At 46.2% G+C, this 26,784-nt stretch overlaps 1 protein-coding gene across 5 annotated transcripts in view; it reads left to right on the plus strand.

Annotated features, from left to right (window-relative positions):
* The window catches only part of TLCD4 (TLC domain containing 4), a 175,728-nt gene that overhangs the window by 99,796 nt on the left and 49,148 nt on the right, over window positions 1-26,784 (plus strand). For 4 of the 5 annotated variants that reach the window (XM_063939833.1, XM_063939831.1, XM_063939832.1 and 1 more), the window contains 3 exons: window positions 8,313-8,402; window positions 14,551-14,609; window positions 22,701-22,795. In XM_063939833.1, coding sequence (XP_063795903.1) covers window positions 8,313-8,402; window positions 14,551-14,609; window positions 22,701-22,795 — 244 coding nt within the window. Of the gene's footprint in view, window positions 1-5,985; window positions 6,142-8,312; window positions 8,403-14,550; window positions 14,610-22,700; window positions 22,796-26,784 lie in introns of those variants that run through there. The other variant, XM_063939835.1, reaches the window with a different exon arrangement.

Genomic DNA, 26,784 nt, shown 5'->3' on the forward strand with positions numbered 1-26,784 from the left:
AAATCCTATTTTCTCTGACGTCCTAGTGGATGCTGGGAACTCCGTAAGGACCATGGGGGATAGACGGGCTCCGCAGGAGACTGGGCACTCTATAAGAAAGATTTGGTACTATCTGGTGTGCACTGGCTCCTCCCTCTATGCCCCTCCTCCAGACCTCAGTTAGATTTCTGTGCCCGGCCCGAGCTGGTTGCACACTAGGAGCTCTCCTGAGCTTCTAGAAAGAAAGTTTAAATTAGGTTTTTTATTTTACAGTGAGACCTGCTGGCAACAGGCTCACTGCATCGAGGGACTAAGGGGAGAAGAAGCGAACCTACCTGCTTGCAGCTAGCTTGGGCTTCTTAGGCTACTGGACACCATTAGCTCCAGAGGGATCGACCGCAGGACCCGTCCTTGGTATTCGTTCCCGGAGCCGCGCCGCCGTCCCCCTTACAGAGCCAGAAGCATGAAGATGGTCCGGAAAATCGGCGGCAGAAGACTTCAGTCTTCACCAAGGTAGCGCACAGCACTGCAGCTGTGCGCCATTGCTCCTCATACACACTTCACACTCCGGTCACTGAGGGTGCAGGGCGCTGGGGGGGGGGCGCCCTGAGCAGCAATAAAAACACCTTGGCTGGCAAAATAACCACAATATATAGCCCCAGAGGCTATATATGTGGTAATTACCCCTGCCAGAATACAGAAAAAAGCGGGAGAAAAGTCCGCCGAAAAAGGGGCGGAGCCATCTCTCTCAGCACACTGGCACCATTTTTCCCTCACAGTTCCGCTGGAAGGAAGCTCCCTGACTCTCCCCTGCAGTCTACACTACAGAAAGGGTAAAAAAGAGAGGGGGCACTAAATTTAGGCGCAGTTTAATACAATAAGCAGCTATAAAGGGTCATAATTCAATTAGTCCCTGCATTATTATAGCGCTCTGGTGTGTGCTGGCATACTCTCTCTCTGTCTCCCCAAAGGGCTTTTGTGGGGTCCTGTCTCCTTTAAGAGCATTCCCTGTGTGTGTGTGGTGTGTCGGTACGGCTGTGTCGACATGTTTGATGAGGAGACTTATGTGGAGGCGGAGCAGATGCCTATAAATGTGTTGTCACCCCCTGCGGGGCAGACACCTGAGTGGATGGACTTATGGAAGGAATTACGTGCAAGTGTCGACTCCTTACATAAAAAAATTTGACGACATGCCAAATGCGGGACAGCCGGCTTCTCAGCTCGTGCCTGCCCAGACGATTCAAAGGCCGTCAGGGGCCCTGAAACGACCACTACCTCAGATGGCAGACACAGATGTCGACACGGATACTGATGCAAGTGTCGACGACGATTAGTCAAATTTAATGTCCACTAGGGCCATTTGTGGCATGATTGAGGCAATGAAAGAGGTATTACACCTTTCTGATATAAACCCAGGTACCTCAAAAAAGGGTATTATGTTTGGGGAGAAAAAACTACCAATAGTTTTTCCCCCATCTGAGGAATTGAATGATGTGTGTGAAGAAGCGTGGGCTTTCCCCGATAAAAAATTGGTGATTTCAAAAAAATTACTAATAGCGTTCCCTTTCTCGCCAGAGGATAGGTCACGTTGGGAAACTCCCCCTAGGGTGGATAAAGCGCTCACACGTTTGTCTAAAAAGGTGGCACTACCGTCTCCGGATACGGCCGCCCTAAAGGAACCTGCTGATAGAAAGCAGGAGGCTATCCTAAAGTCTATATATACACACACTGGTGTTATACTGAGAACAGCTATTGCTTCAGCCTGGATGTGCAGTGCTGCTGCTGCTTGGTCAGATTCCCTGTCGGAAAATATTGACACCCTAGACAGGGACACTATATTGCTAACCATAGAGCATATAAAAGACTCAGTCTTATACATGAGAGATGCACAGAGGGAGATCTGCCGGCTGGCATCTAGAATAAGTGCATTGTCCATTTCTGCTAGGAGAGGCTTATGGACTCGGCAGTGGACAGGAGATGCAGATTCTAAAAGGCACATGGAAGTTTTGCCTTATAAGGGTGAGGAGTTATTCGGGGACGGTCTCTCAGACCTTGTTTCCACAGCAACAGCTGGGAAGTCTGCATTTTTGCCCCATGTCCCCTCACAGCCTAAGAAAGCACCGTATTACCAAGTACAGTCCTCTCGACCCCAGAAAAACAGGCGGGGAAAAGGCAGGTTTTTTCTGTCTAGAGGCAGAGGAAGGGGGAAAAAGCTGCAACACACAGCAGGTTCCCAGGACTAAAAGTCCTCCCCCGCTTCTTCCAAATCCGCCGCATGACGGTGGGGCTCCACAGGCGGAGCCAGGTACGGTGGGGGGCCGCCTCAAGAATTTCAGCGATCAGTGGGCTCGCTCACGGGTGGATCCCTGGATCCTTCAAGTAGTATCTCAGGGGTACAAGCTGGAATTCGAGGCGCCTCCCCCCCGCCAGTTCCTCAAATCGGCCTTACCGACAACTCCCTCGGGCAGGGAGGCTGTGCTAGAGGCCATTCACAAGCTGTATTCCCAGCAGGTGATAGTCAAGGTACCCCTACTTCAACAAGGCCGGGGCTACTATTCCACACTGTTTGTGGTACCGAAACCGGACGGTTCGGTGAGACCCATTTTAAATTTGAAATCCTTGAACACTTACATAACAAAATTCAAGTTCAAGATGGAATCGCTCAGGGCGGTTATTGCAAGCCTGGACGAGGGGGATTACATGGTATCCCTGGACATCAAGGATGCTTACCTGCATGTCCCCATTTACCTTCCTCACCAGGAGTACCTCAGATTTGTGGTACAGGATTGCCATTACCAATTCCAGACACTACCGTTTGGACTGTCCACGGCACCGAGGGTGTTTACCAAAGTAATGGCAGAAATGATGATACTCCTTCGAAAAAAGGGAGTTTTAATTATCCCGTACTTGGACGATCTCCTTATAAAGGCGAGGTCCAGGGAGCAGTTACTGGTCGGAGTAGCACTATCTCGGGAAGTGCTACAACAGCATGGCAGGATTCTAAACATTCCAAAGTCACAACTGGTTCCTTCCACTCGCTTACTGTTCCTGGGGATGATTTTGGACACAGAACTGAAAAAAGTTTTTCTCCCGCAGGAGAAAGCCAAGGAGCTGTCATCTCTAGTCAGAGACCTCCTAAAACCGAAACGGGTATCGGTGTATCACTGCACACGAGTCCTGGGAAAAATGGTGGCTTCATACGAAGCAATTCCATTCGGCAGGTTCCATGCAAGGACCTTCCAGTGGGACCTCTTGGACAAGTGGTCGGGATCGCATCTTCAGATGCATCAACTGATAACCCTGTCTCCAAGGACCAGGGTGTCTCTACTGTGGTGGCTGCAGAGTGCTCATCTTCTAGAGGGCCGCAGTTTCGGCATACAGGACTGGGTCCTGGTGACCACGGACGCCAGCCTTCGAGGCTGGGGAGCAGTCACACAGGGAAGAAACTTCCAAGGACTATGGTCAAGTCAGGAGACTTCCCTGCACATAAATATTCTGGAGCTAAGGGCCATTTACAATGCCCTAAGTCAGGCAAAACCCCTGCTTCAAAACCAGCCGGTACTGATCCAGTCAGACAACATCACGGCAGTCGCCCATGTGAACCGACAGGGCGGCACAAGAAGCAGGATGGCGATGGCAGAAGCCACAAGGATTCTCCGATGGGCGGAAAATCACGTACTAGCACTGTCAGCAGTGTTCATTCCGGGAGTGGACAACTGGGAAGCAGACTTCCTCAGCAGACACGACCTACACCCGGGAGAGTGGGGACTTCATCCAGAAGTCTTCCTACTGTTGGTAAACCGTTGGGAAAGGCCACAGGTGGACATAATGGCGTCCCGCCTCAACAAAAAGCTAAAGAGATATTGCGCCAGGTCAAGGGACCCTCAGGCGATAGCTGTGGACGCTCTAGTGACACCGTGGGTGTACCAGTCGGTTTATGTGTTCCCTCCTCTGCCTCTCATACCAAAGGTACTGAGGATAATAAGAAGGCGAGGAGTAAGAACGATACTCGTGGTTCCGGATTGGCCAAGAAGGGCTTGGTACCCAGAACTTCAAGAAATGATATCAGAGGACCCATGGCCTCTACCGCTCAGACAGGATCTGCTACAGCAGGGGCCCTGTCTGTTCCAAGACTTACCGCGGCTGCGTTTGACGGCATGGCGGTTGAATTCCGGATCCTAAAGGAAAAGGGCATTCCGGAGGAAGTCATTCCTACGCTGATAAAAGCCTGGAAAGAAGTAACCGCAAACCATTATCACCGTATTTGGCGAAAATATGTTGCGTGGTGTGAGGCCAGGAAGGCCCCAACAGGAATTTCAGCTGGGTCGGTTTCTGCACTTCCTACAGTCGGGAGTGACTATGGGCCTAAAATTGCGTTCCATTAAGGTCCAGATTTCGGCCCTGTCGATTTTCTTCCAGAAAGAACTGGCTTCACTGCCTGAAGTTCAGACTTTTGTAAAGGGAGTGCTTCATATTCAGCCCCCTTTTGTGCCTCCCGTGGCACCTTGGGATCTCAATGTGGTGTTGAGTTTCCTAAAATCACATTGGTTTGAGCCACTTAAAACTGTGGATTTGAAATATCTCACGTGGAAAGTGGTCATGTTATTGGCCTTGGCTTCGGCCAGGCGTGTGTCAGAATTGGCGGCTTTGTCTTGTAAAAGCCCTTATCTGATTTTCCATATGGATAGGGCAGAATTGAGGACTCGTCCCCAGTTTCTCCCTAAGGTGGTATCTGCTTTTCACTTGAACCAACCTATTGTGGTGCCTGCGGCTACTAGGGACTTGGAGGATTCCAAGTTACTGGATGTAGTCAGGGCCTTGAAACTTTATGTTTCCAGGACGGCTGGAGTCAGGAAGACTGACTCGCTTTTTGTCCTGTATGCACCCAACAAGATAGGTGCTCCTGCTTCTAAGCAGACTATTGCTCGCTGGATTTGTAGCACAATTCAGCTGGCGCATTCTGCGGCTGGATTGCCGCATCCTAAATCAGTGAAAGCCCATTCCACGAGGAAAGTGGGCTCATCTTGGGCGGCTGCCCAAAGGGGTCTCGGCTTTACAACTTTGCCGAGCTGCAACTTGGTCAGGGGCAAACACAATTGCTAAATTCTACAAATTTGATACCCTGGCTGAGGAGGACCTTGAGTTCTCTCATTCGGTGCTGCAGAGTCATCCGCACTCTCCCGCCCGTTTGGGAGCTTTGGTATAATCCCCATGGTCCTTACGGAGTTCCCAGCATCCACTAGGACGTCAGAGAAAATAAGATTTTACTCACCGGTAAATCTATTTCTCGTAGTCCGTAGTGGATGCTGGGCGCCCATCCCAAGTGCGGATTGTCTGCAATACTTGTATATAGTTATTGCCTAACTAAAGGGTTATTGTTGAGCCATCTGTTGAGAGGCTCTGTTATATTTCATACTGTTAACTGGGTATAGTATCACGAGTTATACGGTGTGATTGGTGTGGCTGGTATGAGTCTTACCCTGGATTCAAAATCCTTCCTTATTGTGTCAGCTCTTCCGGGCACAGTATCCTAACTGAGGTCTGGAGGAGGGGCATAGAGGGAGGAGCCAGTGCACACCAGATAGTACCAAATCTTTCTTATAGAGTGCCCAGTCTCCTGCGGAGCCCGTCTATCCCCCATGGTCCTTACGGAGTTCCCAGCATCCACTACGGACTACGAGAAATAGATTTACCGGTGAGTAAAATCTTATTATTTATTTTATGTATTAAATGCAGTTGAATAAACATATTAGAATTTAATGTAAAAAAAACTTGACAAATAGGCTGTTTTATGTTATGTATTTATTTCACCACACTTTGACACCCCAGGTGTTAACAGGATCCATTTACAAACAATTCTGACAATAAATCCTAAATTTTATATTATATTTTCCAGATTACATTTTAGTTGGAGTATGTTCTATATACAAAATCAATTTCCATAGAGTTTGTCAAATCCTAATGATTTATCATTTTTTATTTTGTCTAAATCCCAATGTACAGCTTAGTGAATACGTTCATTATAACGGTGAAATACACTGAATGGCCAAATTATCATGACTACCAGGACATTTTATGCAAAGTAGCTATGCCGCAGATCAGCTCCAGTCCCCAACTGCCGCCAACAGGTCATGTTTTGGGGATTTCTTTAATCATGCACAGGTGAGATCATCGATTTTGCTGAGTCACTAATTAGCCCACCTGCTCCGCAGACAGAAATCCTCAAAACGGGATGCGGTTAGAATACTGATGCCGGAATCCTGACAGCGGGGGAAATTCCGGTGTCCGCAGTTCGGTATTCCCTCTCCAGTGGTGGGTCCATGGCATATAACCTGTGGCAAGTGCAGCGAGCCCGCAAGGGGACTCGCTGACGGGATGCCGCTATCAGTATAGTGACAGCCGACATTCCGTCTGCCGGTCCCCCGCATGTATTCCCTCAAAACATGACCTGTTAGAAAAATTTGAGTGTTGAGGTTGAGAACTCTGCTGGAGATAATGCTGACATAGCATGTTTGAATCTGTACAACAACAGAAAGGTGAAGGTAAGCAGAGACTAATGAAAGTATCACGTATAAAATAATGGACAAACTATGTGACCTGACCGACCATGAGCATGGAATGATCATTGGCAATCACAGCAGCAGTGCAAGCATGCAAAACTGCTACACTGGTGAATTGTTTGAGGGCGGCAGTCGCTAAAGTGCGCACAAAGTGGTCCAGCAGACAAAACACTGGGTCTGAGCACGAGCTCTATGGTCACAAACGGCGACTGGATACTTGAGCTGAACAGAGATTGGGCAGACTTGTTCAGTCCTACGGACGGGAAACAGTGCACCAAGGGCCTTATTCAGGTTTATTAGTAAAAATGTAAGCACTTGGGAAAAACCATGTTGCACTGCAGGTGTGGCAGATGTAACATGTGCAGAGGGAGTTAGATTTGGGTGGGTTATATTGTTTCTGTGCAGGGTAAATACTGGCTGCTTAATTTCTACACTGCAATTTAGATTTCAGTTTGAACACACCACACCCAAATCTAACTCTCTCTCTCTCATCTGCCCCACCTGCACTGCACATGGTTTTGCACAATTGCTTACTTTTTTGGTTTGCTAACAAACTTGAATAAGGCCTCAAGTAAAGATGATCGCAACGAACAGTACACCATACATTACATTGTATAGGCCGGTCTTGCTATCTGCTAAAAAAAAAAGAAGGTGAAACACCTCCAATCACTTCAGGAATTGGATAGTAAATTATTGAAAATGGGTCATGTGGTCTGACAAATCACATTTTCAATTACACCATGCAGATAGTGCAGTAAGGATATGGAGGCAACAACTCGGAAGCAGGGACCATTCTTGCATCATCACAACATTCCAGGCTGTGGAGGCGGATTCATTATGATTTCCAGATGACCGGGATCCTGACCGATGCCGGAATCCCAACGCTGGAATTCTGACGCCGGAATCCCAACAGCAGCGCATCGAGTTCCCTCGCGGGCTCATAGTGTGCACGCCACACTTTGGTGGCTTGCTTCGTGGACCCACCAACTGAGAGGGAACACCGAGCATTTGTCGAGATTCTGACTGCCGGAATCCCGAACGTTGAGAAATTAACTGCGACTGTGGAGGCAACATTATGGAGATACAGTTCATCGCACTTGGGCTGATATTTCCCAGGAAACATACGACAGTTAGTGGAATCCATGTCTACAATAATTGAAGACATATTAAGGGCAAATGGTGGCCCAACAAAGTACTAACTCTGTATGTCTAATACCCCTTTCACACCGCCTGAGGTGGGTCGCACCTGGGAGCCTGACACGGGAGCTCCCAGGGTGCGACCCGCCTCAGGCCCCTTTCACACCGCAATCAGCTGCCCGGCATATTGCTGGGTTGCTGACGTCAGCGGTGACGCGGCGGGTGCACGCTTGGAGATCACATGATGTCCAAGCGCCGCCCGTTCATAGAGAGTGAACGGGAAACAGGTCGCATCGACCTGGCTCTCGTTCACACCATACAGTGAGCCGGGTTGAACGCGAGTTCAACCCTGCTCAAGAGCAGGGTTTAAATACCGGGTCACTCGAGCTGGTATTTCAACCCTGGCACATTTCACACCGCACATGGACACAGGTTATGCGTGTTCATTTGCCAAAAACCCATGTTCAGAGGTGCTGGTGTGAAAGGGGTATAAGAAATAAACTATGTTTACAGTGCATATTGACCTCCGTTTTGTAGCCATTTTTTCAATTTTGCTTCAAGAATCAAGTACTGTAAATTACATGACATCATAAATAGGTCCTCCAACCTTACATTCACTTTGTTTCCTTTCCCCAGGACTGTATCAACATTCCATGCGCTGGTGGTCGGATGTTTCTGCTTGTATATTTTAGTGTATGATGATGCTGTCAATGAGGACCCAGTTTGGTAAGTGGTACTGTCTTTTATACATGTTCTATGTGCTTTGTAGCCTGACTGAAAAATAAGTTGTTTTGAGACCATCAAATTAGTCGTTCTACCTCTTTCTAAATTATTTATGTGCTGTTCTTGCAATAAAACGTTTCTGCATAGAACAAGCTGTGTTTCTGATACGCCAAGAGAGCTCAATAATTCTTTAGCTAGGATCACAAGTATCAGTTTTCCATTCTTCTTGGACCCCAAGTATGAATGGGCCATTGTTCTGGGACCTCAGGTACCAGTTGCCATCATTCTCGGTCCACATTGGCCAGTGTGAAATTGTTTTGGGACACAAGTACCAGTGGTCCCATGATGCCTGTGCATTCTGGCACTTGTGGTTCTTTAATTGCTATCATGTCCTGGCGCCTTCTTGGGACCAGTAGTTCACCAACCTGATAGTTGCCATTGAATTATGTTGGCACCTTGTAACGGAATGTTATTGGGATCCCGATAGGACATCCCAAAGGATCCCGGTAAGTATTTTATCCCTAACCCACCCCTCTCACAGCCATCTCAAATTTGGCATCATTGAGGTGCAAGGGGGTAGTCTGATACAGGCTACATTCAGAAGGAGCATACCAACAGATGTGCGGATTATTTAGCTGGATATATAATCTATTCCCCCAAATATATTAGTTGGTGCAAGTGTGTCCCGATGATGATCACGATCAACCGGAAGTCCCATGGACCGGAAGTAGTGGCACTGTGGACTTCCAACCAGCGCTATTTAATGCCCAGATTAGCAGGTATAAATAAGGTGTTCCCCACAATGAACCCTCGTTCTGCCTTGATAAAGATCTTGCTGCTCGAAAAGCGTTGGCGTACCACTGTGCCAGGAGGTACTTTACTGCCACTATGAAACTTCTACATGGTTACAAGCTTTGGAGCTCTGCAGGGTGCGTATCCAGAACACACCCTGCTTTATACCACCTGCGGCTCCACACTTCATTACCGGGTATAATTATCCTTTCAGACTATATGACTGTTCAGTATATGTTGCTGATTACTACAAATCAATTTATTGCCATATTCCAAAGTACATATTTATCTTTAAATTGATTTATATTGGACCAAGTCTGTAATTATTCTTATCTGGAGTATATTTGCTATTTGTATATTGTCTATTGTATTTGTATATATACATTTTTCTTTATTCATATTAACCATATCTATCTTTTATTGCATAAACATGAGGGCCTAGGCCTCTGACACCTAATATTGTTACAGACCGAATCAAGCGTCTGCTGGGCAGGCAGCCATGATTCTGGGATTAACGTTCCACTGTGGAATGCAGACCGGAAGATGACACCTGTTCAGGCTAGCAGACACTTCTGGGTACCATTAACCGGGACTCCCGGCTTCTATAAGACGCACACCACTGGCAGGCTGAAGATATTGTCTGGACCAAGTATTGACTGGCTGGCTGGGTGACACTGTCTGTCAGAGAGCTGGCATTACTGAAGATAGGGAAAGTGCTGTTTGCACAGTATGCCTTAGTAAAAGTAGATGTACAAAGCCTGAGATCATCTGTAACATACAGTAGACACCCTCCCCTCCCCTGGCCCCAGGAAAATACACTCCCCCCCCCCCCCCCCCTCCCTGGACAAAGGGACCAACACTGCCTGTCCTAAACCCTCCCTTCCCCTGACATACACTACCCACCCTACCCCCTCCTGGTCCATGCTATACCAACCGTACCCTCCCTGAACCATGGACTTAGACACCATACCCCCCGCCTCCAGGGACATAAGCTACCCACCTTACACCCCCACTCCTATGGCTCACTACATAAAATACCTCCTCCACTCCCCCCTTGACCTCCGGAATATACGTAACATACACCACCCTCTGGGTAACAATGTGTTTTTATTTTTTTTATTTTGCAATGTTTTTCAACTACACATGTGTCTCAGTTGCACCGCGCATGTGTCCCGATCAGCGGCGGCTGCTGCCCCTCGGCTGTAGCGCCGGTTAAAAAAGTGTGCAGGGGGAGCTGGCCTGGCACAGATGAACATACATGTGAAGTTGTATGTAACATGTGCTGGCTTCGCACGCAAGGAAGATAGACATACACTGCTCAGCCTGTCTATCATCAATAAGCCCGCCCCCAGACTCCTGTGAAACCAACCAACGGGAGTCTGGGGGTGGGCTTATTGATGATAGATAGGCTGAGCACTGTGTGTCTTTCTTCCATGCGTACGGCTGCTGCCGATCCCCGGGTAAGGAAGCCAGCACATATGTTACATACAACTTCACATGTATGTTTATATGTGCTGGCCAGCTCCCCCCTGCACACTTTGGTCGGGGCTGCAGCTCGGGCAGCAGCTGCCGCTGGTCCCGATGGTGTTTGTACAGAGTCGCTATACATTTTTAGATGTATGCACCTGGAAGTGTATTAGAAATATGTTGGGCGTTCCTTGGCGTTTACAAGGATTTGATAATCAGACGCAGATGTAACACAGTATGGGCGTGTTATTGGAGTGACATGTGCGTGTTGCTGATAGTGACTGCGTATAGAGATACTGAATCACTTACATTGGAGGCCATATTCAGAGGAATGATTTGCACATTGCATGGGGCTGGTGCAAGTTTTAATGGAGCGGCCGCTCGCACTGAATAAAGATACACAAAGCCTGATTGCAGCATCTGGAGACACTGACAGTGGGCGTCTCTGTCCTCACACATTCGGACGCATAGCTACACACCTGGAAAGCGATTTATAGCGGCATTATAATAACGTCGCAGCTGCAGCAAAAGATGCGAGGGATCCCGGCCATTTAACAAACCCAACCCCTTCAACAGACCCCGCCTCCATTAGGGCTGCTTGAAGAAATTTCCCGGACAAGTTTTCCATCCCAACCCTTCCCTGCACCTGAACAATTTCACTCATGATCCGGCCAACTTTATGATTTTCTCAGTGATAAAACAATCTTTCAGAACGTATAATTCAGATATATTAATTTAGAAAAAATGGGGTAACCCCTTCTCTGCGCCTCCTAATGAAATTAATACCATATGTTTCTACTTAACTTATGGATGGGCGGAGCTCTCTCAATCTGCTAACTTCTTCTTAATTAATGAGAGATGTGGTGTCCAGATAGATAAACATGTAAAAATAGAAAAGAGCAATCTAGTGTAGCATATTTTGCAAGCGATATCAGTCATATAACTTTATCAACCTGTGATTCACTCATAACAGATAAGCATATATTTCTTAAAAACAGGTTTTTTAATAATAAAAATTCGTCATAAAATATCCAGGCAAGGAAATGATGAATAATCCACAGATGTTACATCCATACGAACATTTATGAGGGTGGCTTCCTACCAGATTTACGGAGTATAAGGTGCACATAAAAGGAACCAATAGATGTTCCAAAAAATCCCCAGGGAAGATTCCAGCTCCAAGAATGGATCACCCATCTTCTCCTCGTCTGGTCAGGTCGCCGTTCTGTCCCTCTCATCAGCCTGGTGAGAGGGACAGAACGGTGACCTGACCAGACGAGGATAGATGATCGGAAATACATACACACTACAAAATGTGCATAGAACGGTTCATCATATTGAACAAATATAATGCAGCAGGTCAGACCCAATCATCTGGTTTGAAATGATAATTATGGGCCCTGTGTGCATTGTGCACACTGAGATTATCAGACTGACCAGCTTGATTATTGCACAGTGTATACCTACAATAGCTGTAGTTTACACTATTGAGGTCCAGAAATGGAGAATCTTTTTAATGTAGAGTTGAGTTGATACATAATTTGATTAAATTATTCCCGTTAATTTTTTGTCCGAAAAAAATTGTGTTATCTACATTTTTTGCCCAGTGGTGTTATCAGGCCATTCAATTCTAGGCCATTGTTTTCGGAGGAAAATTGACCCTTTTCATGCCAAAACACATGGATCCTGGATAATTTCCCGGATCCATGTGTTTTTTTGCGATCACAGTCTCGAAAAACTGGTACTTATCAGGGATTTAGATTCTCCTGCCTTAGGGCAGGTGAAACAAAATCCCACTAATGCCGGCTATTGGGGACAATTGAATTACCCCCACCCCCTTTCCCCCCGGGATCAATTGGCCGCTGTAGTTAACCATGGCTAATTGAATTCCCCTCACAGTATCAAAGTGTCAGCATCTGCCATGTAATGGAATGGCTAAATATAATGATGTCATTGTTTCTTTGTTCATGCAATACATTTGTTATATCCTATATCAGTTTTGAACTATATAGGTCTATTGTACAGTGGTTTAAATGTATAATCCTAAATATAGGTATAAACCTAATGTATAGCCTAATATAAACCTATGTATAACCTAAATGTATAAACCTAATGAATAAATCTAAAAATTAATAAACCTAAAAATAGGTCCAGCCCTCAGCATGCAGTCTGTAACAAACTAGTGGTGTGCCTTCTAGGCATATATCATACTCAATGAAAGTAAAAGGCCGGGGGATCTTTGTAAATCCCATTAATCCTGCGTGCAAGTCACAGATCTCTTTATTACTCTGCCTGATGGTTCTCATTGCCTGCGTACACTGTTACATTGTACATGTTGATACAACAGATAATCTGTAACGTGCGTGACATGGAACTGTGATTAGTTTAGATTTGCTGAGCGATTGCAATTCTTGTCTGTAGTTATATAAAGATAATGATAGGAAGCTGCTATAGACATACTTTTGTATTAACATTGCGCAAATAGCCTATAACATACATTCCTGAGTATCTGTCCTGTTTCTTCTTTTGAATCTCACATACAATCATTACACTGGCCTGGAATCATCAATATAATCCACAGCCACTACATATGTGTATTAAATATTGGCAAATATATGATGATGATGATGATGAAGAAGAATATTTCTTATAGAGTATCTCCATATTCTACAGTGCTTTGATCATCCCATATATAATGATTGGTATATTGGCTGTACTGCTATGAGGCCCAGAGGTTTAGAGGGTCCCGGATCAGGGGATATAGTTGTCTAAGTTACCGGAAGTGTCTGCTAAGCAATTGGGTCCAGCCCGTTATCTGACATTTTATTTTCAGTAAGTTGCTTGTGTAGTGGATGTTATAGTGGTAAGTGGGCACTGTAATGTGCCATAATCGGAACTTGGCATTGCAATGTTACATAATATAATATGCACTATAGTGTGGTGTAATATGAACTGGGACCAATACAATGAGGCATAATTTGAACTGGGGGCACTACAATGTGGCATATTCTGAACTGGAGGCACTACAATGTGGCATATTATGAACAATGGCATAATATGTTCTGGCATAATGTGAATTGGGGTCAGTGTATGGCATAATGTGTACTGGCAGCCATACAATGTGATATAATGTGAACTATGGCACTACTATGGTTCACAAAATGAACAACTGCTGCAGAGATAGGTGTTGCACTAGAAGTGTTAGGGTGGGAGGCTAAAAATTTTGCTATGGGACCCACAAAACCCTCTCTACGCCCCTTGTCACTGGTATCTGTTTTCTATACTATTGCTATATATATCAGCTGCCCATCAGCTATATATATATATACAGTATATATATATATATATATATATATAGCTGATGGGCAGAGCACTGTGTGTGTATATACTGTAGATATATATATATATATATATATATATGGTGTAGATGAACGGCGGCACTCAGACAGACTCCTCAATATGCAAAAATCAGGTCATTTATTGAGACCGTGAAACCGACATGTTTCGGGGCAAAACCCCGTCCTCAGGGTCAAACAGCAAGCTTGCTGTTTGACCCTGAGGACGGGGTTTTGCCCCGAAACATGTCGGTTTCACGGTCTCAATAAATGACCTGATTTTTGCATATTGAGGAGTCTGTCTGAGTGCCGCCGTTCATCTACACCATATATTAGTGACCTGGAGTCACCCGGAGGGCACCGTAGCATTTACTACACAGGCGTTCAGGAGTGCCGGGCCATCCACAGCCACATTATATATATATATATATATATATATATATTTTTTTTTTTTTAAAGCATGTAAAAACAATCAAGTCATTTCTCGAAAGCAAACATATAACTTATCATTGCGACAATTGTTTTATGTGTCACAATCTAACCAATTTATTTTCTAGGGGAGACCCTTACATGGTCAAGTTAAATGTTGCAATCACCTCAGGCTACCTCATCTCAGGTAATTTTAACTGTATATATCATATACTGAGCTATTCAGTAATTTTTTTTACACTGTTTAAAACATCTACTGCTAGACCTGTCCAGATTGGTGGAAGTGCACCGGAGAAAGACAAAAGAAACTGTCTTGGGGGAATTTGGGGGAACTGCACTCTTAAAGAGTATACTGTTATAAAACTAAAAAAACAATGAGATTTATTGGTATGCATTAAAAGCTGAACACAAAATAACAATACTGATGTAAATGGGCAAATATTCTCTGTACAGTGCTGCGGAATATGTGTGCGCTAAATAAATAACTGGTAATAAATAAATAAGCAAACACAAATACATAATGTATAAATAAAGTGAAATCCAACAAATGAGGGCAAATGTACCTCAGGGTGTTTTTTTACAGTCACTCAAGGTACAGGGGAATACGTCATGCATGATATTATGGGTATATACATACTGTATACACCTAGTTAATGTGTGTAAGAGTAAAAGATAACTTCCTAAATTATATCAGACAGTCCTCAAACTGATATAACAGAAATAAGTGCTTCTGCTTCGCATCAAAATGTTCAATTCATTTGTCATTATTAATTTGCCACACAAAAAATAAATGAAGAAACACATTGCTATGCATTGTTTTCTACCTAGAAGCAGTACGCAGTTATTCTCTTACACATGAATTAGACTACATAGAATCTCCCTATGTAATACATAGCAATCCTCTGCAGCAAATGGCTTGTAATTAGTATCAATAAGTCCATTATATCTGTGCTTGTGACGATTTTAGAGCGAAGAGATTCCACAAGACAGGTATCCTGTAACTGCTGTTCCCTATCTGTCACAGACATAGAATAAGGAATGAGTGCACCTGACCCCTGTATGCCATGGATTAGAGGTGGAAATATAGATAAGAGTCAGGAAGTGTGGAAAAGAAACAGAGCACTGTTCCCAAACATCTGCTGTCCCCTCCTCTTGCTTCACTACAGCTGTGCAGAGGAAGAGGAAAGGAGAGTATACACGGAGCAAGCACTGAATGCTAAATGTATAGTCCTGCATCTGCTGTCAGCTTCTACAAGGAGCAGGCACTGAATGTTAAATATATAGTCCTGTATCTTCTCTCAGCTTCTATGCTGCTTGCAGGGAATGAGTTAAGACAGAATACCTGAATTGGAGAGAGAGTGTAGCACCATCTGTTCTGTAGGTCTGAGTGGGGTAATCTTTAGCTCTGCGCACAGCAGAAAACCCTAAGGAAAAGAAGTAATAAAAGGTCCTTAAAATGTTGGAAAATAATTCAAATCTACCGGGAATGTCCTGGTAGATTTGAATTATTTTCCAACATTTTAAGGACCTTTTATTACTTCTTTTTCTCAGGGATTCCCCCACCGACACAATTAAAAAATCTGGGACTTCCACCAAATCATACTTGCCTACCTGACCCTCTCCATGAGGGAGAAAATGCTCTGTTCCTGGACTTTCCTGGTAATGTATGATTGCCATCACCTGTGGTGAGCTAGTTAATTGATAAGAAAGGTGTTTCACCACAGGGGATGGCAATCATAGATTACCAGGAAAGTCCAGGAACAGAGCATTTTCTCCCTCATGGAGAGGGTCAGGTAGGCAAGTATGCACCAAACCCGTCCTTGACTAAGCCAGACAGCTCCTGACGAAGGGGCTGAGACCCCGAAACGCTGCTGTTAATGACACTACTGCATTAAAGCACTTTATGCATCGTGATTAAAAAGTCTCCCAGTGCTGCCTGTTTCTGAAGCTGACGAAGGAACTGCTCCTGTTCTGGAGGGCACAGGAGCAGATTATTTGCCATTGGGGAACGGGGCGAGTGCTGGATCATTCTGTTCTATATATATTATTTTGGTTACTTACACAAGCCAGTGTAGACACATGAAAATCACGCGCTGACTTGATTCACTTATGGAATGATACACTTTTAATAAGATCATTACAGCACAAACCCAAACAAGAATAATAATGAAATTCGGCAATTCATACGACATCAGTGGTGGATTGTGTAATCATGTATTATTGGATTATTAGGTATTGGATAATTAGCAGTGAAAGGTATTTCTCTATTGTCCTAGTGGATGCTGGGGTTCCTGAAAGGACCATGGGGAATAGCGGCTCCGCAGGAGACAGGGCACAAAAAGTAAAGCTTTTCCAGATCAGGTGGTGTGCACTGGCTCCTCCCCCTATGACCCTCCTCCAGACTCCAGTTAGATTTTTGTGCCCGGCCGAGAAGGGTGCAATTCTAGGTGGCTCTCATAAAGAGCTGCTTAGAGAAAGTTTAGCTTAGGTTTTTTATTTTACAGTGATTCCTGCTGGCAACAGGATCACTGCAACGAGGGACAGAGGGGAGAAGAAGTGAACTCACCTGCGTGCAGGATGGATTGGCTTCTTGGCTACTGGACATCAGCTCCAGAGGGACGATCACAGGTACAGCCTGGATGGTCACCGGAGCCGCGCCGCCGGCCCCCTTGCAGATGCTGAAGTAAGAAGAGGTCCAGAATCGGCGGCTGAAGACTCCTGCAGTCTTCTAAAGGTAGCGCACAGCACTGCAGCTGTGCGCCATTTTCCTCTCAGCACACTTCACACGCAGTCACTGAGGGTGCAGGGCGCTGGGGGGGGGCCCTGGGAGGCAAATGAAAACCTATTAAAAGGCTAAAAATACCTCACATATAGCCCCCAGAGGCTATATGGAGATATTTAACCCCTGCCTGGATTCACAAAATAGCGGGAGACGAGCCCGCCGGAAAAGGGGCGGGGCCTATCTCCTCAGCACACGGCGCCATTTCCTCTCACAGCTCCGCTGGTCAGGACGGCTCCCAGGTCTCTCCCCTGCACTGCACTACAGAAACAGGGTAAAACAGAGAGGGGGGGCAAATTTAATGGCAATATTTTGATATATATAAAGCAGCTATAAGGGAGCACTTATTATAAGGCTATCCCTGTCATATATAGTGCTTTTTTGGTGTGTGCTGGCAGACTCTCCCTCTGTCTCCCCAAAGGGCTAGTGGGTCCTGTCTTCGTGTAGAGCATTCCCTGTGTGTCTGCTGTGTGTCGGTACGTGTGTGTCGACATGTATGAGGACGATATTGGTGTGGAGGCGGAGCAATTGCCAAATATGGGGATGTCACCTCCTAGGGGGTCGACACCAGAATGGATGCCTTTATTTGTGGAATTACGGGATAGCGTCAACTCGCTTAAGCAGTCGTTTGACGACATGGGGCGGCCGGACAATCAATTAGTGCCTGTCCAGGCGCCTCAAACACCGTCAGGGGCTGTGAAACGCCCTTTGCCTCAGTCGGTCGACACAGACCCAGACACAGGCACTGATTCCAGTGGTGACGGTGACGAATCAACCGTATTTTCCAGTAGGGCCACACGTTATATGATTTTGGCAATGAAGGAGGCGTTACATTTAGCTGATACTACAGGTACCACTAAACAGGGTATTATGTGGGGTGTGAAAAAACTACCTATAGTTTTTCCTGAATCAGAAGAATTAAATGACGTGTGTGATGAAGCGTGGGTTGCCCCTGATAAAAAGCTGATAATTTCAAAGAAATTATTGGCATTATACCCTTTCCCGCCAGAGGTTAGGGAGCGCTGGGAAACACCTCCTAGGGTGGACAAGGCGCTAACACGCTTATCTAAACAAGTGGCGTTACCCTCTCCTGAGACGGCCGCACTTAAAGATCCATCAGATAGGAGGATGGAAAATATACAAAAAAGTATATACACACATGCAGGTGTTATACTACGACCAGCTATAGCGACTGCCTGGATGTGCAGTGCTGGGGTAGTTTGGTCAGAGTCCCTGATTGAAAATATTGATACCCTGGACAGGGACAATATTTTACTGTCGTTAGAACAAATAAAGGATGCATTTCTTTATATGCGTGATGCACAGAGGGATATCTGCACACTGGCATCACGGGTAAGTGCTATGTCCATTTCGGCCAGAAGAGCTTTATGGACGCGACAGTGGACAGGCGATGCGGATTCAAAACGGCATATGGAAGTTTTGCCGTATAAAGGGGAGGAGTTATTTGGAGTCGGTCTATCAGATTTGGTGGCCACGGCTACAGCCGGGAAATCCACCTTTCTACCTCAAGTCACTCCCCAACAGAAAAAGGCACCGACTTTTCAACCGCAGCCCTTTCGTTCCTTTAAAAATAAGAGAGCAAAGGGCTATTCATATCTGCCACGAGGCAGAGGTCGAGGGAAGAGACAGCAACAGGCAGCTCCTTCCCAGGAACAGAAGCCCTCCCCGGCTTCTACAAAAGCCTCAGCATGACGCTGGGGCTTCTCAAGCGGACTCGGGGACGGTGGGCGGTCGTCTAAAAAATTACAGCGCGCAGTGGGCTCACTCGCAGGTAGATCCCTGGATCCTGCAGATAATATCTCAGGGGTACAGGTTGGAATTAGAGACAGATCCACCTCGCCGTTTCCTGAAGTCTGCTTTACCAACGTCCCCCTCCGAAAGGGAGACGGTTTTGGATGCCATTTACAAGCTGTACTCTCAGCAGGTGATAGTCAAGGTACCTCTTCTACAACAAGGGAAGGGGTATTATTCCACTCTATTTGTGGTACCGAAGCCGGATGGCTCGGTAAGGCCTATTCTAAATCTGAAGTCCTTGAACCTGTACATAAAGAAGTTCAAGTTCAAGATGGAGTCACTCAGAGCAGTGATAGCGAACCTGGAAGAAGGGGACTTTATGGTATCCTTGGACATCAAGGATGCGTATCTCCACGTTCCAATTTACCCCTCACACCAGGGGTACCTCAGGTTCGTTGTACAAAACTGTCACTATCAGTTTCAGACGCTGCTGTTTGGTTTGTCCACGGCACCTCGGGTCTTTACAAAGGTAATGGCCGAGATGATGATTCTTCTTCGAAGAAAAGGCGTATTAATTATCCCATACTTGGACGATCTCCTAATAAGGGCAAGGTCCAGAGAACAGCTAGAGATGGGATTAGCACTATCTCAAGAGGTGCTAAAGCAGCACGGATGGATTCTGAATATTCCAAAATCCCAATTAATGCCGACAACTCGTCTGCTGTTCCTAGGGATGATTCTGGACACGGTTCAGAAAAAGGTTTTTCTTCCCGAGGAAAAAGCCAAGGAGTTATCCGACCTGGTCAGGAACCTCCTAAAACCAGGAAAGGTGTCTGTGCATCAATGCACAAGAGTCCTGGGAAAAATGGTGGCTTCTTACGAAGCAATTCCATTCGGCAGATTCCATGCAAGAATTTTCCAAAGGGATCTGTTGGACAAATGGTCAGGGTCGCATCTTCAGATGCACCTGCGGATAACCCTGTCTCCAAGGACAAGGGTATCTCATCTGTGGTGGTTGCAGAGGGCTCATCTATTGGAGGGCCGCAGATTCGGCATACAGGATTGGATCCTGGTGACCACGGACGCCAGCCTGAGAGGCTGGGGAGCAGTCACACAAGGAAGAAACTTCCAGGGAGTGTGGTCGAGCCTGGAAAAGTCTCTTCACATAAACATTCTGGAACTAAGAGCAATCTACAATGCTCTAAGCCAGGCGGAACCTCTGCTTCAAGGAAGACCGGTGTTGATCCAGTCGGACAACATCACGGCAGTCGCCCATGTAAACAGACAGGGCGGCACAAGAAGCAGGAGTGCAATGGCAGAAGCTGCCAGGATCCTTCGCTGGGCGGAGAATCACGTGATAGCACTGTCAGCAGTGTTCATCCCGGGCGTGGACAACTGGGAAGCAGACTTCCTCAGCAGACACGATCTTCACCCGGGAGAGTGGGGACTTCATCCAGAAGTTTTCCACATGCTAATAAACCGTTGGGAAAGACCAATGGTGGACATGATGGCGTCTCGCCTCAACAAAAAACTGGACAGGTATTGCGCCAGGTCAAGAGATCCGCAGGCAATAGCTGTGGACGCGCTGGTAACACCTTGGGTGTACCAGTCGGTGTATGTGTTTCCTCCTCTGCCTCTCATACCAAAGGTATTGAGAATCATACGGCAAAGCGGAGTAAGAACGATACTAGTGGCTCCGGATTGGCCAAGAAGGTCTTGGTACCCGGAACTTCAAGAGATGGTCACGGACGATCCGTGGCCTCTACCTCTGAGAAGGGACCTGCTTCAACAGGGTCCCTGCCTCTTTCAAGACTTACCGCGGCTGCGTTTGACGGCATGGCGGTTGAACGCCAGATCCTAAAAGGAAAAGGCATTCCAGAAGAAGTCATTCCTACCTTGATTAAGGCAAGAAAGGAAGTCACCGCGAAGCATTATCACCGCATTTGGCGGAAATATGTTGCGTGGTGCGAGGATCGGAGTGCTCCGACGGAGGAATTTCAACTGGGTCGTTTCCTACATTTCCTGCAATCAGGATTGTCTATGGGTCTCAAATTGGGATCTATTAAGGTTCAAATTTCGGCCCTGTCAATATTCTTCCAAAAAGAATTGGCCTCAGTCCCTGAGGTCCAGACTTTTGTCAAAGGAGTACTGCATATACAGCCTCCTGTGGTGCCTCCGGTGGCACCGTGGGATATAAATGTAGTTTTAGATTTCCTCAAATCCCATTGGTTTGAACCACTAAAAAATGTGGATTTGAAATATCTCACATGGAAAGTGACTATGTTACTGGCCCTGGCTTCCGCCAGGAGAGTATCTGAACTGGCGGCTTTATCTTATAAAAGCCCTTATTTAATTTTCCATTCGGATAGGGCAGAGCTGTGGACGCGTCCGCATTTTCTCCCTAAGGTGGTATCAGCGTTTCACCTGAACCAGCCTATTGTAGTGCCTGCGGCTACAAGCGACTTGGAGGACTCCAAGTTGTTGGACGTTGTCAGAGCTTTAAAAATATACATTTCAAGGACGGCTGGAGTCAGAAAATCTGACTCGCTGTTTATACTGTATGCACCCAACAAGTTGGGTGCGCCTGCTTCTAAGCAGTCGATTGCTCGTTGGATTTGTAACACAATTCAACTTGCACATTCTGTGGCAGGCCTGCCACAGCCTAAATCTGTTAAGGCCCATTCCACAAGGAAGGTGGGCTCATCTTGGGCGGCTGCCCGAGGGGTCTCGGCATTACAACTCTGCCGAGCAGCTACGTGGTCAGGGGAGAACACGTTTGTAAAATTCTACAAATTTGATACCCTGGCAAAAGAGGACCTGGAGTTCTCTCATTCGGTGCTGCAGAGTCATCCGCACTCTCCCGCCCGTTTGGGAGCTTTGGTATAATCCCCATGGTCCTTTCAGGAACCCCAGCATCCACTAGGACGATAGAGAAAATAAGAATTTACTTACCGATAATTCTATTTCTCGGAGTCCGTAGTGGATGCTGGGCGCCCATCCCAAGTGCGGATTATCTGCAATACTTGTACATAGTTATTGTTAACTAATTCGGGTTATTGTTTAGGGAGCCATCTTTCAGAGGCTCCTCTGTTATCATACTGTTAACTGGGTTTAGATCACAAGTTGTACGGTGTGATTGGTGTGGCTGGTATGAGTCTTACCCGGGATTCAAAATCCTCCCTTATTGTGTACGCTCGTCCGGGCACAGTACCTAACTGGAGTCTGGAGGAGGGTCATAGGGGGAGGAGCCAGTGCACACCACCTGATCTGGAAAAGCTTTACTTTTTGTGCCCTGTCTCCTGCGGAGCCGCTATTCCCCATGGTCCTTTCAGGAACCCCAGCATCCACTACGGACTCCGAGAAATAGAATTATCGGTAAGTAAATTCTTATTTTTTTTGTCTTTTCTATTACTTCAAGTATAAGCCAAACTGAACCAGTTACAGATTGTCAAAGAGCCGCATCTGAGTCTGAAAAGGGAATCTGTTGCTTAGCGTCCTGGCAGGGGTATCACCCCATTTGTGGACAGTTTTCATGCCCTCTTTCATACAGTATCTATGTTAAAGCAGATTTGGCTATATTCACATTTATTTCAATAGGGATTAACAAAAAAACAACTATGTCTCTGTGTATTTTACTATTTTTATGTTATTTTAAAACAAAGCAGTAGTTTCATTTGTTTGTAAATATTATTATGCTTTCATTGTGTTTTGTAAGTTACTATGTTTTTTGTTTGTTTTTTGCAGACTTGTTGCTTATAATTTATTACTGGAAGGCGATCGGCGATAAATATTTTGTGACCCATCATGTGGCAGCTCTGTATGCTTACTACTATGTACTGGTGAGTGCTATATTAGCTTATACTGCAGTAGTACAGCAGACAAGTTGGAAAGATTGACCATGAATGAACTTGCTTGGTACAGTGATCTAATTTGATGTGAGATCAACATTGCCTTAGAGCACATAATGCCAAATAATACCTTAAATCCTAATTAGATTAACAGGGTGATTAAAGCACTTTGTAAAGCCGGATTTTATGAACTGATTGCTTCAGTCATATACATACATCTTTTACCTGGTGTTCCGGTATCCAAAAACAGAAATAAATGTCAGTTAGTAGTACAGAATGCCAGTACATGAGGCTGGAACGGAGTGTGAACATTATATTGACACACGTTATACGAATATAACACTCACTCATAATTTCTATAATAAAATTTCTCTATCGTCCTAGTGGATGCTGGGGTTCCTGAAAGGACCATGGGGAATAGCGGCTCCGCAGGAGACAGGGCACAAAAAGTAAAGCTTTAGGATCAGGTGGTGTGCACTGGCTCCTCCCCCTATGACCCTCCTCCAAGCCTCAGTTAGATTTTTGTGCCCGGCCGAGAAGGGTGCAATCTAGGTGGCTCTCCTAAAGAGCTGCTTAGAAAAGTTTAGCTTAGGTTTTTTATTTTACAGTGAGTCCTGCTGGCAACAGGATCACTGCAACGAGGGACTTAGGGGAGAAGAAGTGAACTCACCTGCGTGCAGGATGGATTGGCTTCTTTGGCTACTGGACATTAGCTCCAGAGGGACGATCACAGGTACAGCCTGGATGGTCACCGGAGCCTCGCCGCCGGCCCCCTTGCAGATGCTGAAAAGAGAAGAAGGTCCAGAATCGGCGGCAGAAGACTCCTCAGTCTTCTTAAGGTAGCGCACAGCACTGCAGCTGTGCGCCATTGCTCTCAGCACACTTCACACGGCAGTCACTGAGGGTGCAGGGCGCTGGGAGGGGGGCGCCCTGGGAGGCAATGTAAACCTATTTTTTTGGCAAAAAATACCTCACATATAGCCTCCGGGGGCTATATGGAGATATTTAACCCCTGCCAGAATCCGTTGAAGAGCGGGAGACGAGCCCACCAAAAAAGGGGCGGGGCCTATCTCCTCAGCACACAGCGCCATTTTCCCTCACAGAAAGGCTGGAGGGAAGGCTCCCAGGCTCTCCCCTGCACTGCAGTACAGAAACAGGGTTAAAACAGAGAGGGGGGGCACTAATTTGGCGTTAGAAATATATAAAAAGATGCTATAAGGGAAAACACTTATATAAGGTTGTCCCTATATAATTATAGCGTTTTTTGGTGTGTGCTGGCAAACTCTCCCTCTGTCTCTCCAAAGGGCTAGTGGGTCCTGTCCTCTATCAGAGCATTCCCTGTGTGTGTGCTGTGTGTCGGTACGTGTGTGTCGACAAGTATGAGGACGATGTTGGTGAGGAGGCGGAGCAATTGCCTGTAATGGTGATGTCACTCTCTAGGGAGTCGACACCGGAATGGATGGCTTATTTAGGGAATTACGTGATAATGTCAACACGCTGCAAGGTCGGTTGACGACATGAGACGGCCGACAAACAATTAGTACCGGTCCAGACGTCTCAAAAACACCGTCAGGGGTTTTAAAACGCCCGTTTACCTTAGTCGGTCGACACAGACACAGACACGGTCACTGAATCCAGTGTCGACGGTGAATAAACAAACGTATTCCTTATTAGGGCCACACGTTAAGGGCAATGAAGGAGGGGTTACATATTTCTGATACTACAAGTACCACAAAAGAGGGTATTATGTGGGATGTGAAAAAACTACCTGTAGTTTTTCCTGAATCAGATAAATTAAATGAAGTGTGTGATGATGCGTGGGTTCCCCCCGATAGAAAATTATTGGCGGTATACCCTTCCCCGCCAGAAGTTAGGGCGCGTTGGGAAACACCCCTTAGGGTGGATAAGGCGCTCACACGCTTATCAAAACAAGTGGCGGTACCGTCTATAGATAGGGCCGTCCTCAAGGAACCAGCTGACAGGAGGCTGGAAAATATCATATAAAAGTATATACACACATACTGGTGTTATACTGCGACCAGCGATCGCCTCAGCCTGGATGTGCAGAGCTGGGGTGGCTTGGTCGGATTCCCTGACTAAAAATATTGATACCCTTGACAGGGACAGTATTTTATTGACTATAGAGCATTTAAAGGATGCATTTCTATATATGCGAGATGCACAGAGGGATATTTGCACTCTGGCATCAAGAGTAAGTGCGATGTCCATATCTGCCAGAAGATGTTTATGGACACGACAGTGGTCAGGTGATGCAGATTCCAAACGGCACAAAGGTGTATTGCCGTATAAAGGACATCTCTGCAGAAAAAGACACCGTCTTTTCAGCCTCAGTCCTTTCGTCCCTATAAGAGTCATATTTGCCCAGGGATAGAGGAAAGGGAAGAAGACTGCAGCAGGCAGCCCATTCCCAGGAACAGAAGCCTTCCACCGCTTCTGCCAAGCTCTCAGCATGACGCTGGGACCGTACAGGACCCTTGGATCCTACAAGTAGTATCCCAGGGGTACAGATTGGAATGTCGAAACGTTTCCCCCTCGCAGGCTCCTGAAGTCTGCTTTACCAAGGTCTCCCTCCGACAAGGAGGCAGTATGGAAAAAAATTCACAAGCTGTATTCCCAGCAGGTGATAATCAAATTACCCCTCCTACAACAAGGAAAGGGGTATTATTCCACACTATATTGTGGTACTGAAGCCAGAAGGCTAGGTGAGACCTATTCTAAATCTAAAAAATTTGAACACTTACAAAGGTTCAAAGCAAGAGGGAGTCACTCAGAGCAGTGATAACGAACCAGGAAGAAGGGGACTATATAGTGTCCCGGGACATCAGGGATGCTTACCTCCATGTCCCAAATTTGCCTTTCTCACTAAGGGTACCTCAGGTTCGTGGTATAGAACTGTCACTATCAGTTTCAGACGCTGCCGTTTGGATTGTCCACGGCACCCCGGGTCTTTACCAAGGTAATGACCGAAATGATGATTCTTCTTCGAAGAAAAGGCGTCTTAAATTACTCCTTACTTGGACGATCTCCTGATAAGGGCAAAGTCCAGGGAACAGTTGGAGGTCGGAGTAGCACTATCTCGGATACTGCTACAACAGCACGGGTGGATTCTAAATATTCCAAAATCGCAGCTGATCCTGACGACACGTCTGCTGTGCCTAGGGATGATTCTGGACACAGTCCAGAAAAAGGTGTTTCTCCCGGAAGAGAAAGCCAGGGAGTTATCCGAGCTAGTCAAGAACCTCCTAAAACCAGGAAAAGTGTCAGTGCATCATTGCACAAGGGTCCTGGTAAAAATGGTGGCTTCCTACGAAGCAATTCCATTCGGCAGATTTCACGCAAGAACTTTTCAGTGGGATCTGCTGGACAAATGGTCCGGATCGCATCTTCAGATGCATCAGCGGATAACCCTATATCCAAGGACAAGGGTGTCTCTCCTGTGGTGGTTACAGAGTGCTCATCTTCTAGAGGGCCGCAGATTCGGCATTCAGGATTGGATGCTGGTGACCACGGAGGCCAGCCCGAGAGGCTGGGGAGCAGTCACACAAGGAAAAAATTTCCAGGGAGTGTGATCAAGTCTGGAGACTTTTCTCCACATAAATATACTGGAGCTAAGGGTAAATTTATAATGCTCTAAGCTTAGCAAGACCTCTGCTTCAAGGTCAGCCGGTATTGATCCAGTGGGAAAAACATCACGGCAGTCGCCCACGTTAGCAGACAGGGCGGCACAAGAAGCAGGAGGGCAATGGCAAAAACTGCAAGGACTTTTCGCTGGGCGGAAAATCATGTGATAGCACTGTCAGCAGTGTTTCATTCCGGGGGTGGAAACTGGGAAGCAGACTTCCTCAGCAGGCACGACCTCCACCCGGGAGAGTGGAAACTTCATCGGGAAGTTTTTCCACATGATTGTGAACCGTTGGGAAATACCAAGGTGGACATGATGGCGTCCCGTCTGAACAAAA

This window comes from Pseudophryne corroboree, chromosome 9 (assembly GCF_028390025.1).
Source record: "Pseudophryne corroboree isolate aPseCor3 chromosome 9, aPseCor3.hap2, whole genome shotgun sequence".
In the NCBI taxonomy this organism is placed as follows: Eukaryota; Metazoa; Chordata; class Amphibia; order Anura; family Myobatrachidae; genus Pseudophryne; species Pseudophryne corroboree.